Here is an 18,908-nt window from a genome sequence, read left to right on the forward strand (position 1 = left end):
ACTCCAAACTTACTGGTTTAGATTTAAAATATAAAATAAATTTATTAACTACAAAGAGATTTTAAGTGATTATAAGTGATAGTGAACAGATGAAAGCAGATTACTTAGTAAAGAAACAAAAACACAGACTAAGTTTAACATACTAGAAGGATAGGATTTGAATTAACAATCGCTCATCCTGACTGATGATACAAGCAGGCTTGCAGATTCTCAAAGCACAAGCTGTACTTGCTTTGCAGCTTTGGATCCCCACCCCCATTCCAGGTCCTTCTTCTTAGGAGCTTCTCTCAGGTGTTGAGTTGTGGGAGAGTGAAGAACAGAAGATGTCACTCCCTGCCTTGTATAGCTTTAGCATATGGTGGGAACCCTTTGTTCCAAAACCAGTTCCCAGACCAGTTTGTGGAAAAATACAGGCCCCCAAAATGGAGTCCAGAGTCATGTGGGCTGGTCACGTGCCCTTGCAGAGTCATAGCAGCCATTACTTACAGGCTGTCTGGAGCGTGCTCAGGAAGGCTCACAGGTGGGGGAAAAGCTTCTCCTAAGGTCTCTTGTTTTTACTAATGTCCCATTACCTTGAATAGGCCCTTCACAGCCAGCTATCTAGACTGGAAGCCTCTTGCCTAGTGGGTGTCACCCAGGTGTAACTACATTTGAAATACAGGTACATAGTCAATATTTATAACTTCAGATAAAAAAATGATAAATGCACACAAATAAGATAATCATGTTCAGCAAATCATAACTTTTCCAATGATACCTTACATGACCATCTTGTACAAAATGCAGCATAATTACATCATCATAATATTACTATGATGAAGATGGGGTGTAGTGTCACAATGTTATCACAGATTTTTTGTCACTAAGTATTAATAAATATTATATCAAAACCTATGAAGCCAGATCATTCCCCCAGTTTCATGTACATATGCAGCCTTCAACAGAGGAGAAAATAGAGATTAGAAGTAGCAATTCCTGGACTAGTATTGTTCCCACCATCACTGCCTTCCCAGGCCTGTGCATAGAAGGCACCCTTTACATGTGGCTCTCCTCGTTCCTGTGGTGAAGGAGGGCAAGCAGGTAGTTGACCACTTCCATAGTTACAGTTGGTGCAATGTCTTACCTTAATGGAAACAATGATTCACCTCTTTACTGATGTCCTCTGAGATGAAGTGAACCCCATCCCCTGTCTTTACATGGAGACTGGGTCTTTTTTCCTGCCACATGGCACACTGGCAAAGGTGTCTTCACAGTCTGGTGAGCATTTTTCTTTGCTGACTCTGATCAGATCCTCAGAGATGCCTAAATCCCATTGATTTCAATGAGAAGCGCCTATACTTTTTTTGAGGTTTGGGCCTCTAACCTTAAACTACACAGAGCTGCTCCCAAAGTCAGTTCCCTTGTATGAATAGTGCTCAGAATTTGTTCCTTAATTCATAGTTCCTTATGTCATGAAAATGAGTAGTGAAAAGCTATTATAAACAAGCTGGAAATCCAGAGGGTTTTTTCCCTTCCATTCAGTTTCTTAAATGAAAGTTATAACTTTCACCTAGACAGTTTTTTGGTTTTGTGACATACTTTTTAACCACTTCTTAAGTTCTTGTACACCATCTCATCTGCTTGCAAGCGACAACACAAGCTTTTAAACATTGTCACGTTTCCCACCAGTATTAGAGGAAAATATCATTTTCTCTTCACACAGTGTTCAATCATTGTAAAAGAATACTGTTCAGACCCGTTAACATATGCTTCAGATTTTCAATGGAAGCCTTCCATTACTGGACATTTTACCTCATCCTTTTAAAAAGGAAGCTTCTTAATTGCTTCTATGCTTTCTCTGAGCTCTTTGTTGCTTGTACCCTGTCCTTAAATCCAGAATTTTTGTTTTATTTCCCATAAACTAAAAAAAATCATTCCGATTCATAACATACCCTTGTTCTTTGTGTATGAAAAAACAAAATAGCCATTGTGCTACAGTTTGTAAGCCAACCACTTGGGGTTAGTAAGAAACATCTTCCATAATTGTCCATTTGTTCCTGTATACTTTTGCTGTGTGTGTTTGTCATGGGATTTTCATCACTGATTGATAGGGAGATTTCTCCTAAAATCTTAATAGCAGAGTCCTATCTTTCATCCCGGTTACCTGCTTCACTTTGATACTGTGATACATCTCCCTGCTAAGAAAATGGAGGGTCATTTTCCTTTCCTGACAATATTTGTCTCAGGCTGACACACAGTAGACTACAACTAACATAATCTTCTTCCATACTGTACTTCCATCCATAGGCGCCGCTGACTTCTGCTGGCACCAGTGGGTGCTCGACCACCCTCTGCCCCTGACCCCACCCCAACTCCACCCCTTCCCCTCCCCTTCCTCGCCACTTCCCTACTCCCATTCCAACCCCTTCCCCAAAGTCCCCGCCCCAGCTCCACCCTCTCCCTGCCTCTATTCCAACCCCTTCCCCAAATCCCTGCCCCAGCCTTGCCTTTTCCCCGCCTCCTTCCCTGAGCGCCGCATTCCCACTCCTTCCCCTCCCTCCTGGAGCTGTTTTGTGGCAGCAAGTGCTGGGAGATAGGCAGAGAAATGGAGATGTGGTGTGCTCAGGGGAGGAGGAGGCAGCGAGGTGGGGTGAGGAGGGAAGTGGAGCTTTGCACCCACCAATTTTTCCCCATGGATACTCCAGCCCTGGAGTCGGTGCCTATGCTCCTATCAAGATGTTGGAAGATACCAGAGAAGACTATGCATTTATTTCTTGTGCAGCAAATAACAAGTTATAGAGGACAAACCCATATATTATCTTCTCCACCCACAAAGTTATCAGATTATTGGATTATGAATTTAAGGGAATACAGATGGTGGTGGACATGTTGCTGCAGAGCTCAGGCTTAACCGTTGTGGATGTACCCAGATATGCATTGTGTATCTTTTTATTCTAATTTATGGCTACATATCTTTTATGATGTATACATTGTATTTTGCTGAATAGTGGCACTTTGATCTCCTAGAAAAGTGGGTTGGTCAATGTGTTTGCTATATTTTCTGTATTTGTGAGAAAGGTATGCGGACTAGAATTTTTCTGTCTTTAATCTAGTATAGTAGCAGTGCCAACCTTAAATCTGTTTAGTGGCAAAAGGAAGCATGGTCTTGTGGTGAAGTACTGGGCTGGGACTAAGGAGATCTGGACTCAAATCCTGGCTGTGCTACAAGCTACCTGTGTGACTTTAGGCAATTTACTTAATCTCTGTGCTTCAGTTCCCTATCTGTAAAATGGAGATCATACTTACTTCCTCCCATCCTTCCTCTGCCTTGTACATTTAGGCCCTGATCCTGCAAGTGCTTAACTTAATTCACTATGGTCAAGTAAAATTAAGCACTTTTGGGTACCTTATGTGACTGCATACACTTAAGACAGGCTCTAGTAGGGTCTTCTTCACTGCCTTCTTTAGCCCATCCCATCCCATGAAGCTTGCCCATCTGGTCCTCTGCCTGTGGATAATTAGAGATAGATCAGATAACACTTAAGTGGTTCTAAGCAAGCTCTGTTGTGGAAATAAATGGATAGGTTTGTACCTGTCTGTGACGCAAGGACCTATTGATGGCAACTGCCAGAGGGAACGTGGGGACAGGATCCCATGGGTTCACCAAAAGAATGTCATGTAAGATGCTTACTGGAAGCTTGTATCACACTGGTCATATCTAAGGCTACCACTTTGTCATGGATATTTTTAGTAAAAGTCATGGACAGGTCACGGGCAATAAACAAAAATTCATGGAAGCTGTGACCTGTCCTTGACTTTTACTAAAAACATCCCTGACAAAATGGGGAAGGAGGAGGGTTCAGCACCCTGCTCCACTGCATGCAGTGTCTGGGAGGGACCCCTGACCATAGGGCTAGGAGTTAGGGGGTCCCCTGCTGCCCATGGCGACTGGGAACTCTGGGGTCCCCCGCTGCCTGCAAGCGCTAGGGAGTTGCAGGGCCCCAGTGTCACGGAGGTTACGGAATCCGTGACTTCCGCGACTCTGTGACATACTTGTAGCCTTAGTCATAACCATTGTAAGATGCATACATGGAAAACAGGTGAGGAGTTATGTATGTATGCTGAAAATTATGTTCTCTAGGTCTGTAATTTAGACAGGTCATCAAAAGATGATCCATATACTCCTGGCAGGCAGGGGAGAAGAGACACTTACCTTGATCAGGCAGGTCACATGCAAATTGAGTATTGTATGGTTCACAATGAATACCTATTTACAGTCTGAGCAAAATGTGAATCCATAGATTGCAGGGGCTGGAGGAAGAAACAAAAAAGCAGGAGTTATCCTATTTAGGGATAAGACAGTGAACTTTTGAAACTATATCTGGGATGCAGATGAACCTCCACATATTCCTTCTTTCTGTGAGAATGAGCTGCTGGTGGGCTTAATCTTATGAGAAGATGTCTCAGCCAAACTGTAACCACTGGAGAAATGACCTGGGGTAAGCTAGGGCATAGGGGAATGCCATGTTAGTTAAGCTTAGTCTCTAGAAAGTATGTGATGATTTGTTTTATTGGTAACCATTTGTTTCCAATATTCTCACTCTCTATCACTTGACTCTCTGTTCTTTGATGATAAACTTATTCTTGTTTTCCCTATCTATGTAAGTGCTGTGTGTTAAGTAGAGTGGTGATCTGGAGTTGACTCTTGCAAGCTGGCGTGTACCATTCCTGTGGGAGTAACAAATTATGAGAGTTCTGAGGGTGTTCAGTGGAAAGGGCTGGGCACTCCAGAGGGAGGTTCAGAGGACTCGGGGTTCATGTGTCTATTGCTGACCTGTACAGAGAGCACAGTGCCCACAGAGGCTTGGAAGTTAGTGCTGGTCTTCCCCGTGGCTTGTGGAATCAGGGACCTGAACCACAGTGGGCACAGACAAGACTTTCTCATCCTAGGGGCAAGTGTTGGTGAGGTGCCTGGGTACCCCAAGAAGGGTCATACTGATTGTTCAGATGTTCTAATTTAAATTGTATTACAAGAGCTACATATGATATTAATATCATGTGTGGTTCTTGTAATACTAATATCTAATTAACCTTTTTTTACATCAGTAGATGGCCCTATGCCTAAATGAATCTCTTGTTTAAACCTTTTGGACTCTGATTCAAGACTGTACTTGTGTATTGATTTACTACTGCAGGTGTCCAATGAGAGCAATTTTCCCTGCCTATTAAATTACATAATTCCCCCTCCCCTTGTTTTGGATAGTCAGCTTTTTATGTACTTGAACTGTAAAATACTAATAAAAGGTCAGTTTATTTTAAAAAATAACTGCTTATAAAAAACAACCTGCCATGGAAAAATGTTCAGAGCAGTATGGACACTTAAGAAGTTTTTGAAGGAATTCTCACCATCTTAGAGATGAAAATGAAGACTGATTGACATTCTTCTGATGATGAAGCAGATGTGAATTTTCTACCAAAAGGAAGTATGAAGTGCAGTGCAGATGAAAGTGATAAACGATGCCTAGAGATACCTGTATCTACTTGACCTCGCATGCTTTTTTAAAAGACTGACATTAAAACTGTAAGAAGGTAAAATGTTCTGAGAGAGCGAGAGCAAGAAAGCGTGTCTTTCTGTGTTTGCATTAGTATTAGTGGAGATTGTAAACTGACACCACTGTGCCGCTGGAAAGTCATGACAGCCTCAGTGTTTTTACATTTTGAACTTGAATTCACTTCTGATGAAATACAGCAGTTTAAAAAACCACTTGGACAGCAAACAAATTCTTCAGGCAGGGTTATCTACTGATTTTGTTTCTCATGGAACAAAACATGCCTTTTATAAATAAAAAGACAAAAGGCAATTGTTCTGAGCAAGGGAGCTAATAATACTAATAGTGCATCTCAATTTTCCTCTATCTTCAAATCCGAATTATTTTAGTTTTTGATCAATGATATGGCTGGATGCCCTCCACCACATTTATATATACCCTTTAAAGGGTATAAAGGGGCCCCATCCCGTTCTCTTGTGAGCATTTCACTATGCCACCTGGTGGATTTTTGCTGAAAATGTAGCAGCAGCCTGAATTCAAGCAATGATGATGCTGATCCATCCTGACTTGATGGGTTTTCTCACAGCATGACTGAAGATCTTCTTGTGTTGAGGATGGTAACTTGAGACTTCCCTGTAAGGAGGAGGAAGTGACTACTTTGAGTTTTACCCTTCATTCTGATGTTCTTGCTTTGGTGGGTTTAAGATAAACCTTCCTTTAAAAATAGTTTGAGACTTCCAGGGCTGCTATTTGCATATGCATCTGGATCTGGGCTTGAGTAGTTGATAGTTCTGTTTAAAATTCAGTGCAGAAAACTGTTACAGCAACATTAAAGTTGAGAACCTAATCAAGAAATCATGTTAATAAACATTGTTTTTATTTAGGTCCTGATTTGCTCATTGGGTTGAGGAGCTAGTCAGGTCCTAGACTAAAACTCTGTTCTATGGGCTCAATCACTGCTCCCTCATAGATTTGTAGAACCAGGTTTTTCTGTTCATACAGATAATAAATTGTTTTATAACAGAGACAACACTAACCAGGGCAGAAAACTTGTGCTAGCACAGTTGTTCTTGTAGGGTAGATAGGCTATTATGGCTGGCTTACTTTTATTTGCTAATTCCCCAGATACCTATGAGTAACTTCTGCCTTATGTATTTTTTTTCTTAAGTACAATTGTACATACCAGTAGGTATTCACTTTTGGACAGCAACCAACCTTGAGCACTGGTGTGCTGCCAAGGGCTGCATTTGTTGGAGACATCGTGGGGTTTGATGTCACTTCCTGCCACTCCCCATTCCTTCCCTCTCCCTCCACTCCTGTGTTTGAATGGAGTAAGTTAAGAGTGAGCTGGAACCAAGGATACTATACACCATTTAGTGTAATCTAGTGCTTTTCAAAGGGAAACTATTTGCTCTTCAGAACTATCTCCATTATCTAGGCTAAAAGTAATCCCTGGCAGGAGATATCATGGCAGTATCCAGAGAGAGGACATGAATCCCTTTAAAGACAATAGAACCCTCCCTCAGGTCCTTTATCACAGTGAACACACTCCCTTAATTCTTCCCCTTTCTCCAGTCTGCCCTTTGGTAGGGTAGGGTAGGACAGCTCAGTGGTTTGAGCATTGGCCTGCTAAACCCAGAGTTGTCAGTTCAATCCTTAAGGGGGCCATTTAGGGAATTGGGGTAAAAATCTGTCTGGGGATTGGTCCTGCTTTGAGCAAGGGGTTGGACTAGATGACCTCCTCAGGTCCCTTCCAGCCTTGATATTCTGTGATTCTATATTTATACCCTCTAAGAATCTATATGTCCTACTGTTCCTCTCCTTCCTTCTGTGTCCTCCATCTGTCCTCCTAGACTTTTTCCTCTCATTTCTCAGTTTCTCCCTCCTACCTGTTGCTGGCCTGGGAAGGATCTCAGTGATGGCTTGCACTAGTATCTACTCTCTTTCCATTTTCTTCACAAAGTCTGTCCCTCTTTCCCTCTCCCACTTTCATTTCCTCCTCAGTGTCTCCTTTCTCTTCCCCATTTGGCATCACCTTCTCCTTGATCTTCTCTCTTGTCTTGCCTCCCATGCTAAGGCAGGCCTATAGATCTTGCTCAGAGTGAGGATTGGAGTGAGGCCCATGGAAAACATGGCCACAGGCATCATGAGCTCATATGAGTTCCAAAACATCACACGCATTTATGCTTCTTTCCTCTAACAGTTTTTCTCTTAGACTCTTTTTTGTGATTTTTCCTTGCTATGTCCTTCTCATTTATTGAAATCTGCACTGTTCCTGTTGGGCCCTACTTTCCCTTTCTTGCTGTCTTTTACCACGCTTGCTTGTTCATATACATACTATAGGCTTATCCTCATCTGCTGATGAGTCCATTGTAGCTTAAGCCTCTAAATATGAATATGCTTTAACTCAAAACAAAATCCTATGTCTGTTTTCAGGTGTGAGTGGATATTATTGTAGCTCAAGAAATTGAGATTGACTTTAATTAGCTGCTGCTACAAGACACACTGCAGTCAGGTGCTGTGCAAATATCAGCATGCAACTCTCCAAATCCACTTCATTGCTGACCTATAGCGCTCTCTGCTATTCCATTCCTGAGACTTCCATGGGCCTGACTGGCATTTAGGTGATACCTAGTTTTACTGAGGTGGAAAAATGTGGATCAAGTTGTTGTTACCAAACTTGTGCTTGTGAGAGAGAGACACATCTGTATTAATATATGGTACAGGGCATGCAACCATCCTCACCTCAGTCATATAATATATTTTAAAGAGAGAGTTGCATGCATAATTAATGTTTTTCATCAAGTACTCTAAGCACCAGGATGATACAGTGAAGTGAATATTTATCAGTAGTGAATGACTTCCAGTGTGCCACTCTTTCATGCAGGTGAAATAATACAGTTAATTTTTTAATGATATATTGGTATTTTAATATAGTTCTGGCTGTTTCGGTTATCCTGTAATTTAGTTTAGTTTTGTTTTTTTTAAAAAGATGACACCTGAGATCTAATCATTGCAACCTCTTTTCCTGTTCTTTCTCAAAGCAAGGTAAGTCTCTGAATGGGATGATGATTATGTCATGATATTATGACAGTCTTCTACAGATACAGCCACCACCCTTCCAGCAGATGTATCATGCTGACATTTGTTTGATGGAGATAGTAACTCTTGTTGGAAAATGTCGGTGTTCTGTGCTTTCAAAAATGACTCAGTCAAGCTCTCTGCGTTACTTTGCCTGGATTCTTTGCCACAGCATTTTTACTAGTCTCTGAACACTGTGCTGGGGGAGCTGCACAGAAATCTGTTTATATTTGGGTCAGGGAATCCAGAGGCTACTAAGAATGATTACACTGGACAATTGCAATGCATCTCTAGCTTGTGGTTTATTAGGGAAAAAATTAATAAAACGTTTAGTCAAGTGAGTCATTGTATTTTCACATGACTCATCAGGATTGCCTCCAGGATTAATTACCTGTTATTATTAGAGCTATTTGATGCCCTTTAAGAATTCATTGGTAGGAGATTAGGATATTAGCCAACATTTCCCCCCCTTCCTTCTTTTCCTTAGCATCTCTCCTCCTTTCTTATCTTTCTCCCTTTCAGCCCTCTCTTTGCTCTCTCCCTTCCATAGGGTTTATAATCTCTGTAGACTGCAGCCAGTAAAGGTAGTCCTGATCTCTCACATGGTGGAGCAAGAATGACAGTAGAAGGCCATGCTTAACAAGATAGATGAGACAACCCTGGGGCTGCATCATTGCTTCTCATACGTATCTGGGGGAACATCAGTTGTTGAGGGCAGGGATTTTTATTTTCTTTTATTCTAACTCCTAGATGTAATATATAAGGATCGGCATGACACTTGGGAACCAGTTGCGATAGACATCTTAGAAAAACCTAAAATAGATCATGAAAAATATAATGGATAAGAAACAATAGACTGTGATCTATAAATTAAAACCAGTGACAAAGGACCACCAGATCAAAATGGGGGTCAGTTAGTAAAAGTGGGTTTTACATTTTCCACAGTAAGGTATCCTCCTCCAGCCTGGCATACTTATGTGTAGGTGTGTCATTCCAAAATTCTCATCCCAAAGCAAGAGAAGGAAAGATTCATGCCCTTTTTTCCCTTGCTGTTTTCAGAAGGTGGGTGGTCGAGTTGCTTTATGGAAAAATACAATAGATTTGCATTTTCCTGTGAATTCTTTCTATAGGATTTTCAAACTGTCCTATATAACTTAACAGAGAATGATGTCCCTTTAAAAGAAAATGGTCTCTTGACCATAGGTGTATAAAGCTCTTTAAAACTCTGTTGGTTTTTAGCATGATTACTCATTAGAACTCTGTGGGTTTCAAATCTGTTAAATGATAGGCTTGATGCTAGATTTGTCTGTTTCTGCATGTGGCGAGTAAGATGCCATACAATTTTAAGGAAAAATTGTTTCCCTCAATTTTATGAAAAAATCTTCAAAATTCATGACCTCTCAATTTTGATTTTACTTGTGTTTAGTATATGAATTTATACAAGTTAGAGCAGAACTTTAGAGGAATTCTTCATCTTCCATTTCTATTTTTCTTTATGGATTGTTCCCACGTTGTGTATTAGTTTCCACTACCCAGTTTGTAAAATTACCACTATAATTATTGTGTTCTTCAAATTCAGTCATGTTCGGTGTCTTTTATTCTCTAATACAGCCTTGTAGTTTTTGATGTTGCCAATTAGAAAATCAGAGAAGAGCAGAAGTCAGGAAGTCAGAGTAACAAGAATGTTTGGAATTTTTTGCACATATTTCATTTAACGTGTTCAGGCCCTTGACATTTTCCAGATCACTGTAAAAACTAGAAGTCTGCACACATGAGAATTTATTAATATAAACTGAGTATAATATATATAATACTCAGGTTTTCACATCAGCTATTTTACGTGAAAAAAGTTTGAATTATCTTTAATAATGCAAAATTAAATTAACTTAATTCTAAAAGCCCTTGCTAAAATGTCTTGAAAACAGTAGGCCAAAAGGCCATTATTTGAAAAGAGATTTCTGTCAAATGTAGAATTATATTCACATTTTAAATATGCTATACAAAAGAAGAAATGGGAAATGTCGGCTTCTATATATGAGCAGACATCCACCCATTCAGTAATCTGGTGATGATAGGAACTGTTATTATGTAAAAACAGTAATAGTCTCAATCCACATTTTCTGATGCAGATTTCAAACACTTCATATTTTGGAACTGTAGTTAGTAGTTTAGATCCATTTTGAAAATAGAGGCCACTTTCAAAATTCAGATCCAGATTTGGGTAGGTTTAGAATTAGGATTTTAGTTGTACCTTTGTCTAGAGTAGAAATTAACTTTTGGAAGTGTATAAACTCATGGTATAGCACACTGATTCCTATGATACAATGGTAACATTGATTCTAGATTCATGATACTCTGCCTTTTTACATGGGTAACAAGCCCTAGAGTTGCAGTCCTAGCCTGACTTTTTTGGGAGTAGGTCTAAACTACTAAATGATTACCGTATATAGTGTTTGAGTGTTGCCATTTCTGTCCAAAAACACAACTTGGTTTAATTTGATAATTTTGATTTAGTTGAAATTCTTGTTTAATTTTTTTTAGATGGAATTGATTAAAAACATAAGCACTGCTGAGCAGCCCTATTTATTCACCAGACACGTTCATTTCCTCAACTTTTCAAGGTAAGGCACTTTCCCAATTACAAAGCTTTCTTGTTTCGTTTTATTGGGTTAATAGAAGTAACTTTTAGCATCTTTTCAATTTCAAACAAATGTATGCCATTGCTGTGAGAAAAATCTCTTTTGATGCTGGAAGCTACACAAATATGGCCAAAGGGTAAGACTTTTGCTACAGAATATTCATACAGTTTGTTTTAATCAGCCTGCATGCCATTGCATGCTTTTAACTACACGAGGCAATTTTAGTTAATGACATTTGCAGCTTAAAAAAAAAAGTATGTACTGTATCATGTATTAATGAAGTTCCTGCTAGATTTTCAGTTGATTCCCTAGCCTCTGTTTGTCAGAGGGTGGAGATGGATGGCAGGAGAGAGATTACTTAATCATTACCTGTTAGGTTCACTCTCTCTGGGATATCTGGCATTGGTCACTGTCGGTAGACAGGATACTAGGCTGGATGGACCTTTGGTGTGACCCAGTATGGCCATTCTTATGTTCTTATTCTTATGAGACACTTAATTATCGAAGCCACCATTGTTAAAATATACTGGATTAAAATCACTTTGTGAATAAATGAGAAATTGCAAATTTTCCTGAGCAGCATACAGTTCTTGCATATCTTAGCAGCAAAAGTTATATAATCCAGGGGTAGGGTGTTGCTCCCCAGTATATATACTACATGAGTGAGAAGGAAATTCCCAGCATGGGAGGATAACTGGGTGGGGAGGGAGAGAGGAGGTAGGGGAGGTGAGGCAGAAAGAGGAATTAAATAAGTGAAAAAACAGAAAAGATAGTGGAGAGAGAAATACACAGTAAAGAGATTAGTATCATACAATCAAAAAGACTAAACAGTCCAAAAATACACACTTGACACCCAAAGGGGTGGCTGGCTCAGGTGAGACTTGGAGATGCACACAGCCCCTGGGGCCCCAGACATTACAAGTATAGTAAACCACCTATTGCCAACTTGACATACAAGGCCATAAGGAAGCATCATCTAATAAAGCAATAATATATATATATACACACACACACACACACACGCATACATTTAGTAATCAAATGATAGTTTGTACATTGGTGCACCAATACCATGATCTAAGGCAATAGGAAATAAACTGATAACTCTTTAACCCCAATGAGAGAGGGAGAGAGAAAAGGAATGTACATCAGTATCAACTAGTGCCATCAACTTGTTTAGAGCAGCCATATCTGATCTCAGAGAGCAATTCCATATAGTTGGATTATTCCATAGATGTCTCCTCTTGCAGATTTTTGAAGTATTTTTCTGCCTCTTGAGGGGAACAAAATGGTACTCCCTTCTTGCCATTCTTAATGTGGAGCATTGCAGGGTATTTAATAAAACACTTCTAGTTCATTTTCCTGGCCAATTGTTTTGAATGGTTAAAAGCTGTCCTTGTTGCAATCACATCATGGACATAGAGCAGTATTTTAATTGCTGGTTCTCCACATAATAGCTCCTTTCTCCCCACTCTAGATTTCTGCAATATAAGTTCCTTAGTGGTAAATTTCAGGAACTTCATGATCAGTGCTCTAGGCCAGGGGTTCTCGCAACAGAATTTTTGGTGACCTCAGAGTGCGGCCACCAACTCTTGCTGGTGGACTCTGACAATTTTTCCTAAAATACTTAATTAACCTTAGGAAAAATGAATACATATGCACATATACATGCCCAATCACAGTAGTTTATTTATGTAGGGGTGTTTTTGCAGTCTCAATAATAACAACATACAGATGTTTCCATTCTTTACTGGACCTAAACAAAATAGAAACACAAATAAGGTGCTTTGCATGTTCTTGTCATTTTTTTGTTGTTGTTTCTTTTGATTTTGGTTGCAGGGTGTTTTTTTTAAGACTTGCTAGCTAGTAAGTCTGCTTCTGTGAAAAGTAATATTTGTATGTTTAATATCACTTCACAGCAGAGACTTGTTAGCTAGCTGGGAGGAAGTGAAAAGCGATATTAACAAACATGCAAATATCACTTTTCATAGCAGACTTACTCAGCCCTAGCAAGCTGGGGGACTAAGTAAGCATTGGATGGACAGGTGGATAGGGTGGCAGTGGGGGCCGGGGTGATAGGATGATTGGGTGAAGGGCCAAGGGTGGCAGCGATGGGAAGGGGGTGAACCTGAAGCCCAGTGGTCAGGGGAATGGAGCCCACTGCTGTGCAGCCAGAGCCCAAAGCCCCACGGTCAGAGCCCCTGGCCAGAGCCTAGCGCCCACCATACCAGGGCTGAAGCCGGAAGCCTGAACCCCACCGCCTCCTGCATTTGTGGCTCAAGAGGGGGGCAGGGACCATCCCCTCCTTGCTGCTCCCTCCACCCCCCCACCACCACCCAGGAGGCTGTGGCCACAAGAAAAGAAAGAAAGGCCGCATGTGGCCACATTTGAGAAACAATGCTCTAGGCTGATCTCCTGCAGCTGGCTGGGGGGCAAGAGCCTAGTGTTTCCATTCTGTATCGAAACAAAAATCTACTGGCAGATCCAATAGCTTAGTTACTAGGTTAGGGACAAATTTAGAGGGTTTACCTTTCTCTCTTCCCTCAGGGACACCCACAATCCTGATGTTATTTCATTGTGAGTGGCTTTCTAGATCAATTAGCTTGGTGTTAATCATTTTGATATCATTACAGTAACTCCTCACTTAAAGTCGTCCCGGTTAACGTTGTTTCGTTGTTATGTCGCTGATCAATTAGGGAACATGCTCGTTTAAAGTTGCACAATGCTCCTTTATAATGTTGTTTGGCAGCCGCCTGCTTTGTCACTGCCTGCAGGAAGAGCAGCCCGTTGCAGCTAGCTGGTGGGGGTTTGGAACCAGGGTGGACCGGCAGCCCCCCATCAGCTCCCCACTACCCTAAGTTCCCTGTGCAGCGTTTGCCCAGCAGGCTACCACTTGCTGGCAGTTCAGCTGTCCCTCCCCGCACTGCCATGTGCCGCTCCTGCCCTCTGCCTTGGAGCTGCTCCCGGCAGCCTCCTGCTTGTTGTGCAGGGGACGGGGAAGAGGGGCCAATATCAGGGTGTCCCCCTCCCCCCTACTCCTTCTCCATATAGAGCAGGGTGGGGACAGGACAGGGCTCAGGAGGAGAGAGCTTGCTGGCCGCAGCTGCTGTCTCAACTTCCTGATCTTTTTAAAGGCAATGTATATAGTAGAGTGGTGTCAGCATACTTAAAGGGGCAATGCGCATATCTCTCTCTCTCCCACACACAGGGTATGTGTCTCTGTCTGCCATGCTGTCTCCCCTCCCTCCATTCGTGCTGCCTTGTAGAGTGTGTGGTTACAGTAACAACAATTTGTTAACCCTTGAGGGCTCAGCCAAATGCCAGTTCATCATTTAGCAGTAAGGGATTCCCTGGGAAATATCCCACCCTCTTACTTCACCACCTCAACCAAGCTTCACAATCATCATTGCTGTGTACAGTATTAAACTGTTTGTTTAAAAATTATAGTGTGTGTGTATACACATATATAAACCTCTACCCTGATATAACATGAATTCGGATATAACACGGTAAAGCAGTGCTCGGGAGGGGCAGGGCTGTGCGCTCTGGCGGATCAAAGCAAGTTCGATATAACGCAGTTTCACCTATAATGCAGCAAGACTTTTTGGCTCCTGAGGACAGCATTATATCAGGGTTGAGGGGTGTGTGTGTGTATATATATGTATATGTATACACACACATACATTATATTATATATAATATAGTTTTTTGTCTGGTGAAAAAAATTTCCCTGGAACCTACTCCCCCTATTTATATTAATTCTTATGGGAAATTTGGATTCGCTTAACATCGTTTCTCTTAGTCACATTTTTCAGGAACGTAACTACAACATTAAGCGAGGAGTTACTGTATAGCTTTTCATAACCTGTAATTTGTTCTCTTTGAAATCCTCTTCCACTTCAGAAATTCAGTGTTCTGCTTCACCCATCTGTCTGGACAGAGCTTGTAGTGCACTCTGAATCTGTCACAGTGGTCTGTAGGTTGGAAACTGTAGATTTAATTTCAACAGTCTCTGCAGTCACCTTTTGTTGTACAGCCATCAGCTGCGGACTGTCAGGCTAAGGAACCCTTTTGTTTGTAAAAGGCAGATCTCTCTCTTTTTGATGCTCTGTATCTTCCTCCTGCAATCCAAAAGCTAGAGGGCATCTTGGGGGTTTTCAGGTTTCAGGTGCAATATTTGGGGGGGGGTTGGAAGGTGGGGCTTAGGGAAAAATGTTTGGGGATTCCTCATAGGCCACCTCACAGCGCAAGCAACCTACATCCAGCTTGGTTGCAGCGCTCTCTGAGGTTCCAGATTCCTGATGTGTAGTTTGTGAAATAGCATTCCTGCTTGTACTTGGAACTTATGGCTGTAGACATGGGTATAGGACACAGTATGAAATATTGAGCCAGTTTTTTATATGAACTTTTAAGAAATAAAAATGTTTGCAATGTTTGAAAGTTCCCATGCGCCACCACTATTGCATTTTCGATGTCTCAATATCCTAAGTCTTAAAAATGATTCTTTTATTCCAAGTGTTTTATTCCACATTGGATTCCTTTTAAAAAAAAATCTTTTCTTTTTAAATAAGACATTTCCCACAATGCACACCTGCTTCTTCACTCTGCTCTCTACCAAAATACAAGAGCAGGCAAGTAGGATGCCCGAGGAACAGTGAAGGGAACCTGCTTGTGATTATGCAGACTTCTAGAGAAGGATATTTCAAAGACAGTACAAAGTACTATATGAGGGGGGCAGGAATGGTAGATGATCCAGCTCATCTGCTCTTAACAGTGTGGTACATCCTCTTCACACAGATAAGTGCTTCTTGTATTGCATTCCCATAAGATTAATCTGTTCTCCATGTTTTTCTTTTCAGTTCTTCCAGGATAATTTTATGTTGCTGCTACTACTGTAAAACTGAAACATGTAGGTTTCCTTTTATCCAAAGTGCCAAAGGCAATTGGACCCATGGTGCATCTGTGCCCTGGCAGATCCCTACGCCAGCTAACGAGCTCAGCCGCGTGCTGGCCAGTTTCTACAGTCACACAGGCTCTGATGTGTGTGGGCCTGGGTGCTAACTGGGTGAGTTGTGGCTCATCCAGCCCCACCCATGGTTGTGCCCTGCGGTGATGTACAGGAGATCAGAATACATGATCTAATGGTCCCTTTGGGCTTTAAACTGGAATTTGTGAATTAGACTTTACAACTCCCAGAGAAGTAGGTAAGCGCATTCCCATTTTAGAGAGGCAAACGGAGATTAAGAAACTTGCTCAAAGTCACACAGGAAGCCTGTAGAAGAAGTGGGAAAAGAACTCAGATTTTCTGATATCCAGGCCTGTGTCTTAGCCATCCTTTTAACTGTATTTATCTGCAAAATGGGAGTCACTAAGAGTACCCTAGGAGCTGCTCTAGCTTATGGCATCCTATATCACCCCTTGTGGGCCACTGGAGCACTCCAGAATAGCTTGATCACAGCGTGCTCTGACCACTCCTCATCCCGCTCACAAGGTATGTATCATCCCCCAATACTGTGAGACATAAGGGCATAAGGTGGTTCCACCAGCCTTAGGCCACCGAGGGGAGGTCCATATGCTGTAGAAATTCTCTGTGGGGCCAGTAATGTGCATGGTACAGATGTCAGAAGAACACATCTATATAAACAGACTACAGGAGATTCACATTTAACTCCTCCCCCCCACCGGCTTGGATTTAGTCACCTTTTAAAACTATAAACATATTGAATGCCTGGACTTTAAAGATATGTAAAGGAAGTGTGATCACATAATGCTGATAGGACCAAGAATTATGAATTAGAGTACCAAATATTATACTCTGATTCATTTTGTTAGTTACTATCTTCTAAAAAAAAAAAACAAAAAAAAAAAACCTTCAAACAAAAAATGTTCATCTTTTAGTTTAAAAACCGCGGACCTTAATTTCTTCCAGTCTGGGGCAGAAACCTGGAAAGCCCCTCCCCCCCCCGCTTTTTTTTTTTCTTAGCACACCACAGCATGGCCAGCCTTGGCGGAAACAGCTAGTGTTCCATTAAAAAATGTCTAAAACCTTGCCTCAGGGTATGAGAATGTTTCAGGTCAGGATTGTTAGAAGATAGTGCAGGAACTTTGAAGGAACATGTTTGTAGCTGCCATGTAAAATACTTTCCCAATATCTTATCAGATCAAAGGACCAAAATACAGCAAAGATGCAAACATTTTCTTGTTTAAACCTCAGTTAATTTCTCAAATATAATACATATAAAATTTGCTTTATGCCACCTTCTAACTCAAATCCCAATGTCTGGATTATTTCTCCAGTGGCTCAAGTCAGGGAAACAGTATCAAGGCAGGGGAGAAAATTAACTGTAACTATTAAAACAAAGCCAAAAAAAGTAATTACATAATTTAAATAATTTACAGTTCTAATACACTTTGCAACTTAAAAACAGCCATATATAAAGCATGATTTAAGCTTACTTGACAGTGTTCTGGGAAGCTGTCACTGGCAAATGGAAGAAAGGGAGGATGTCTTAAGTTATTGGACCTGCTTTAGTAAGGTACTTAAACACATGCCTAACTTTCAGCATGGGAGTACTCCCGTTGAAGTCAATGGCCTGTTCATGTGTTTAAAATCAAGTATGCACTTAAGTCCCTTTCAAACTTGAGACTGTAATTTCTACAAAATATCTTTTTAAATTAAAAAAAAATGTAGCCCTTCTGGTTCTGAAGGTAACCACCCAATGTAAAGAGGTGCACAATGCTTTCTTCCTGAGTATGCAGACAACTCGAGTACTGAGAGATTATGCAAGCAGCAGCAGAATGAAAAGGGCAAAAACACAGGTTGTTTTTTTCATTTCAGAACCGTGAAAGTGACCAAAATTAAGTCATTTTCACCCATTACTGGTTGGGAAGATTCTGAGAGGCAACAGAGGAATGCACACAGAAAGGTGGTGGTAGAACAGGGAAAAGAATCTAGATCTCCTGGCTAGCAGGCCTGTGTGTTAGCCTTCCTTCCAAGTGCGTTGTATGATAAATAGGAGTCACTGAAAGTACCTCTTAGTGCAACTATTTACAGGGGATGAAACCCCACCCCCTTTTTAAAAAAAACAAAAAAACCCAGCAACAAACCATAAACCCTGCATCTAGGTTGAGAAGTAGAGATCCCTCTTCCTCCAAGAGCAGCCTGGAAGCTCAATAATAGAGTAGTAGAGACAACTTGCTCCTCACTGTTACCCATCTCCTAGAAATCAGAAGGCCACCGAGTAAGGCAGACGGAGAAAGAAGTCTTTGCTAGAGGGAAGGTTCCAAAGGTATAAGATACCTCCCATCTGAGACTGATATGAAACACAGATGACTGGAGAAGGGCTAAGACCATCACCCTGATGGGAATTCTTGATGCTTCCCAGGAAAAGGAATTGGCTTCTATCAGGGCAACAGCTCTTGCATCTTGCTAAGGAACCTTCCCCCCAATCCTCTGGGGGGGGATCTGGCAAGCTGGGGGCATAGGGACTGGGGAAGTGGGGGGGATTCAGGAGAAAAGAGGGCAAATAATGAGAGCTGTCACTGCTGAGGACCCAAGGGATGAGGCAAGCAAAACATAGCCCTGTCCTTTCTAGGAGCTGTGTGCTGGGGCAAGGATGCTAGCACAGGGTCTGGCTAAGGGATACCCTGGCACCTATCC

General features: G+C 41.4%; 1 protein-coding gene across 1 annotated transcript in view; it reads left to right on the plus strand.

Moving 5' to 3' along the window:
* UST (uronyl 2-sulfotransferase) overlaps positions 1-18,908 on the plus strand; it is a 271,049-nt gene that overhangs the window by 134,296 nt on the left and 117,845 nt on the right. Inside the window, exon 4 of the mRNA XM_045011208.1 lies at positions 11,151-11,230. Coding sequence (XP_044867143.1) covers positions 11,151-11,230 — 80 coding nt within the window. The remainder of the gene's footprint in view (positions 1-11,150; positions 11,231-18,908) is intronic.

Source organism: Mauremys mutica, chromosome 3, assembly GCF_020497125.1.
Source record: "Mauremys mutica isolate MM-2020 ecotype Southern chromosome 3, ASM2049712v1, whole genome shotgun sequence".
Taxonomy (NCBI): Eukaryota; Metazoa; Chordata; order Testudines; family Geoemydidae; genus Mauremys; species Mauremys mutica.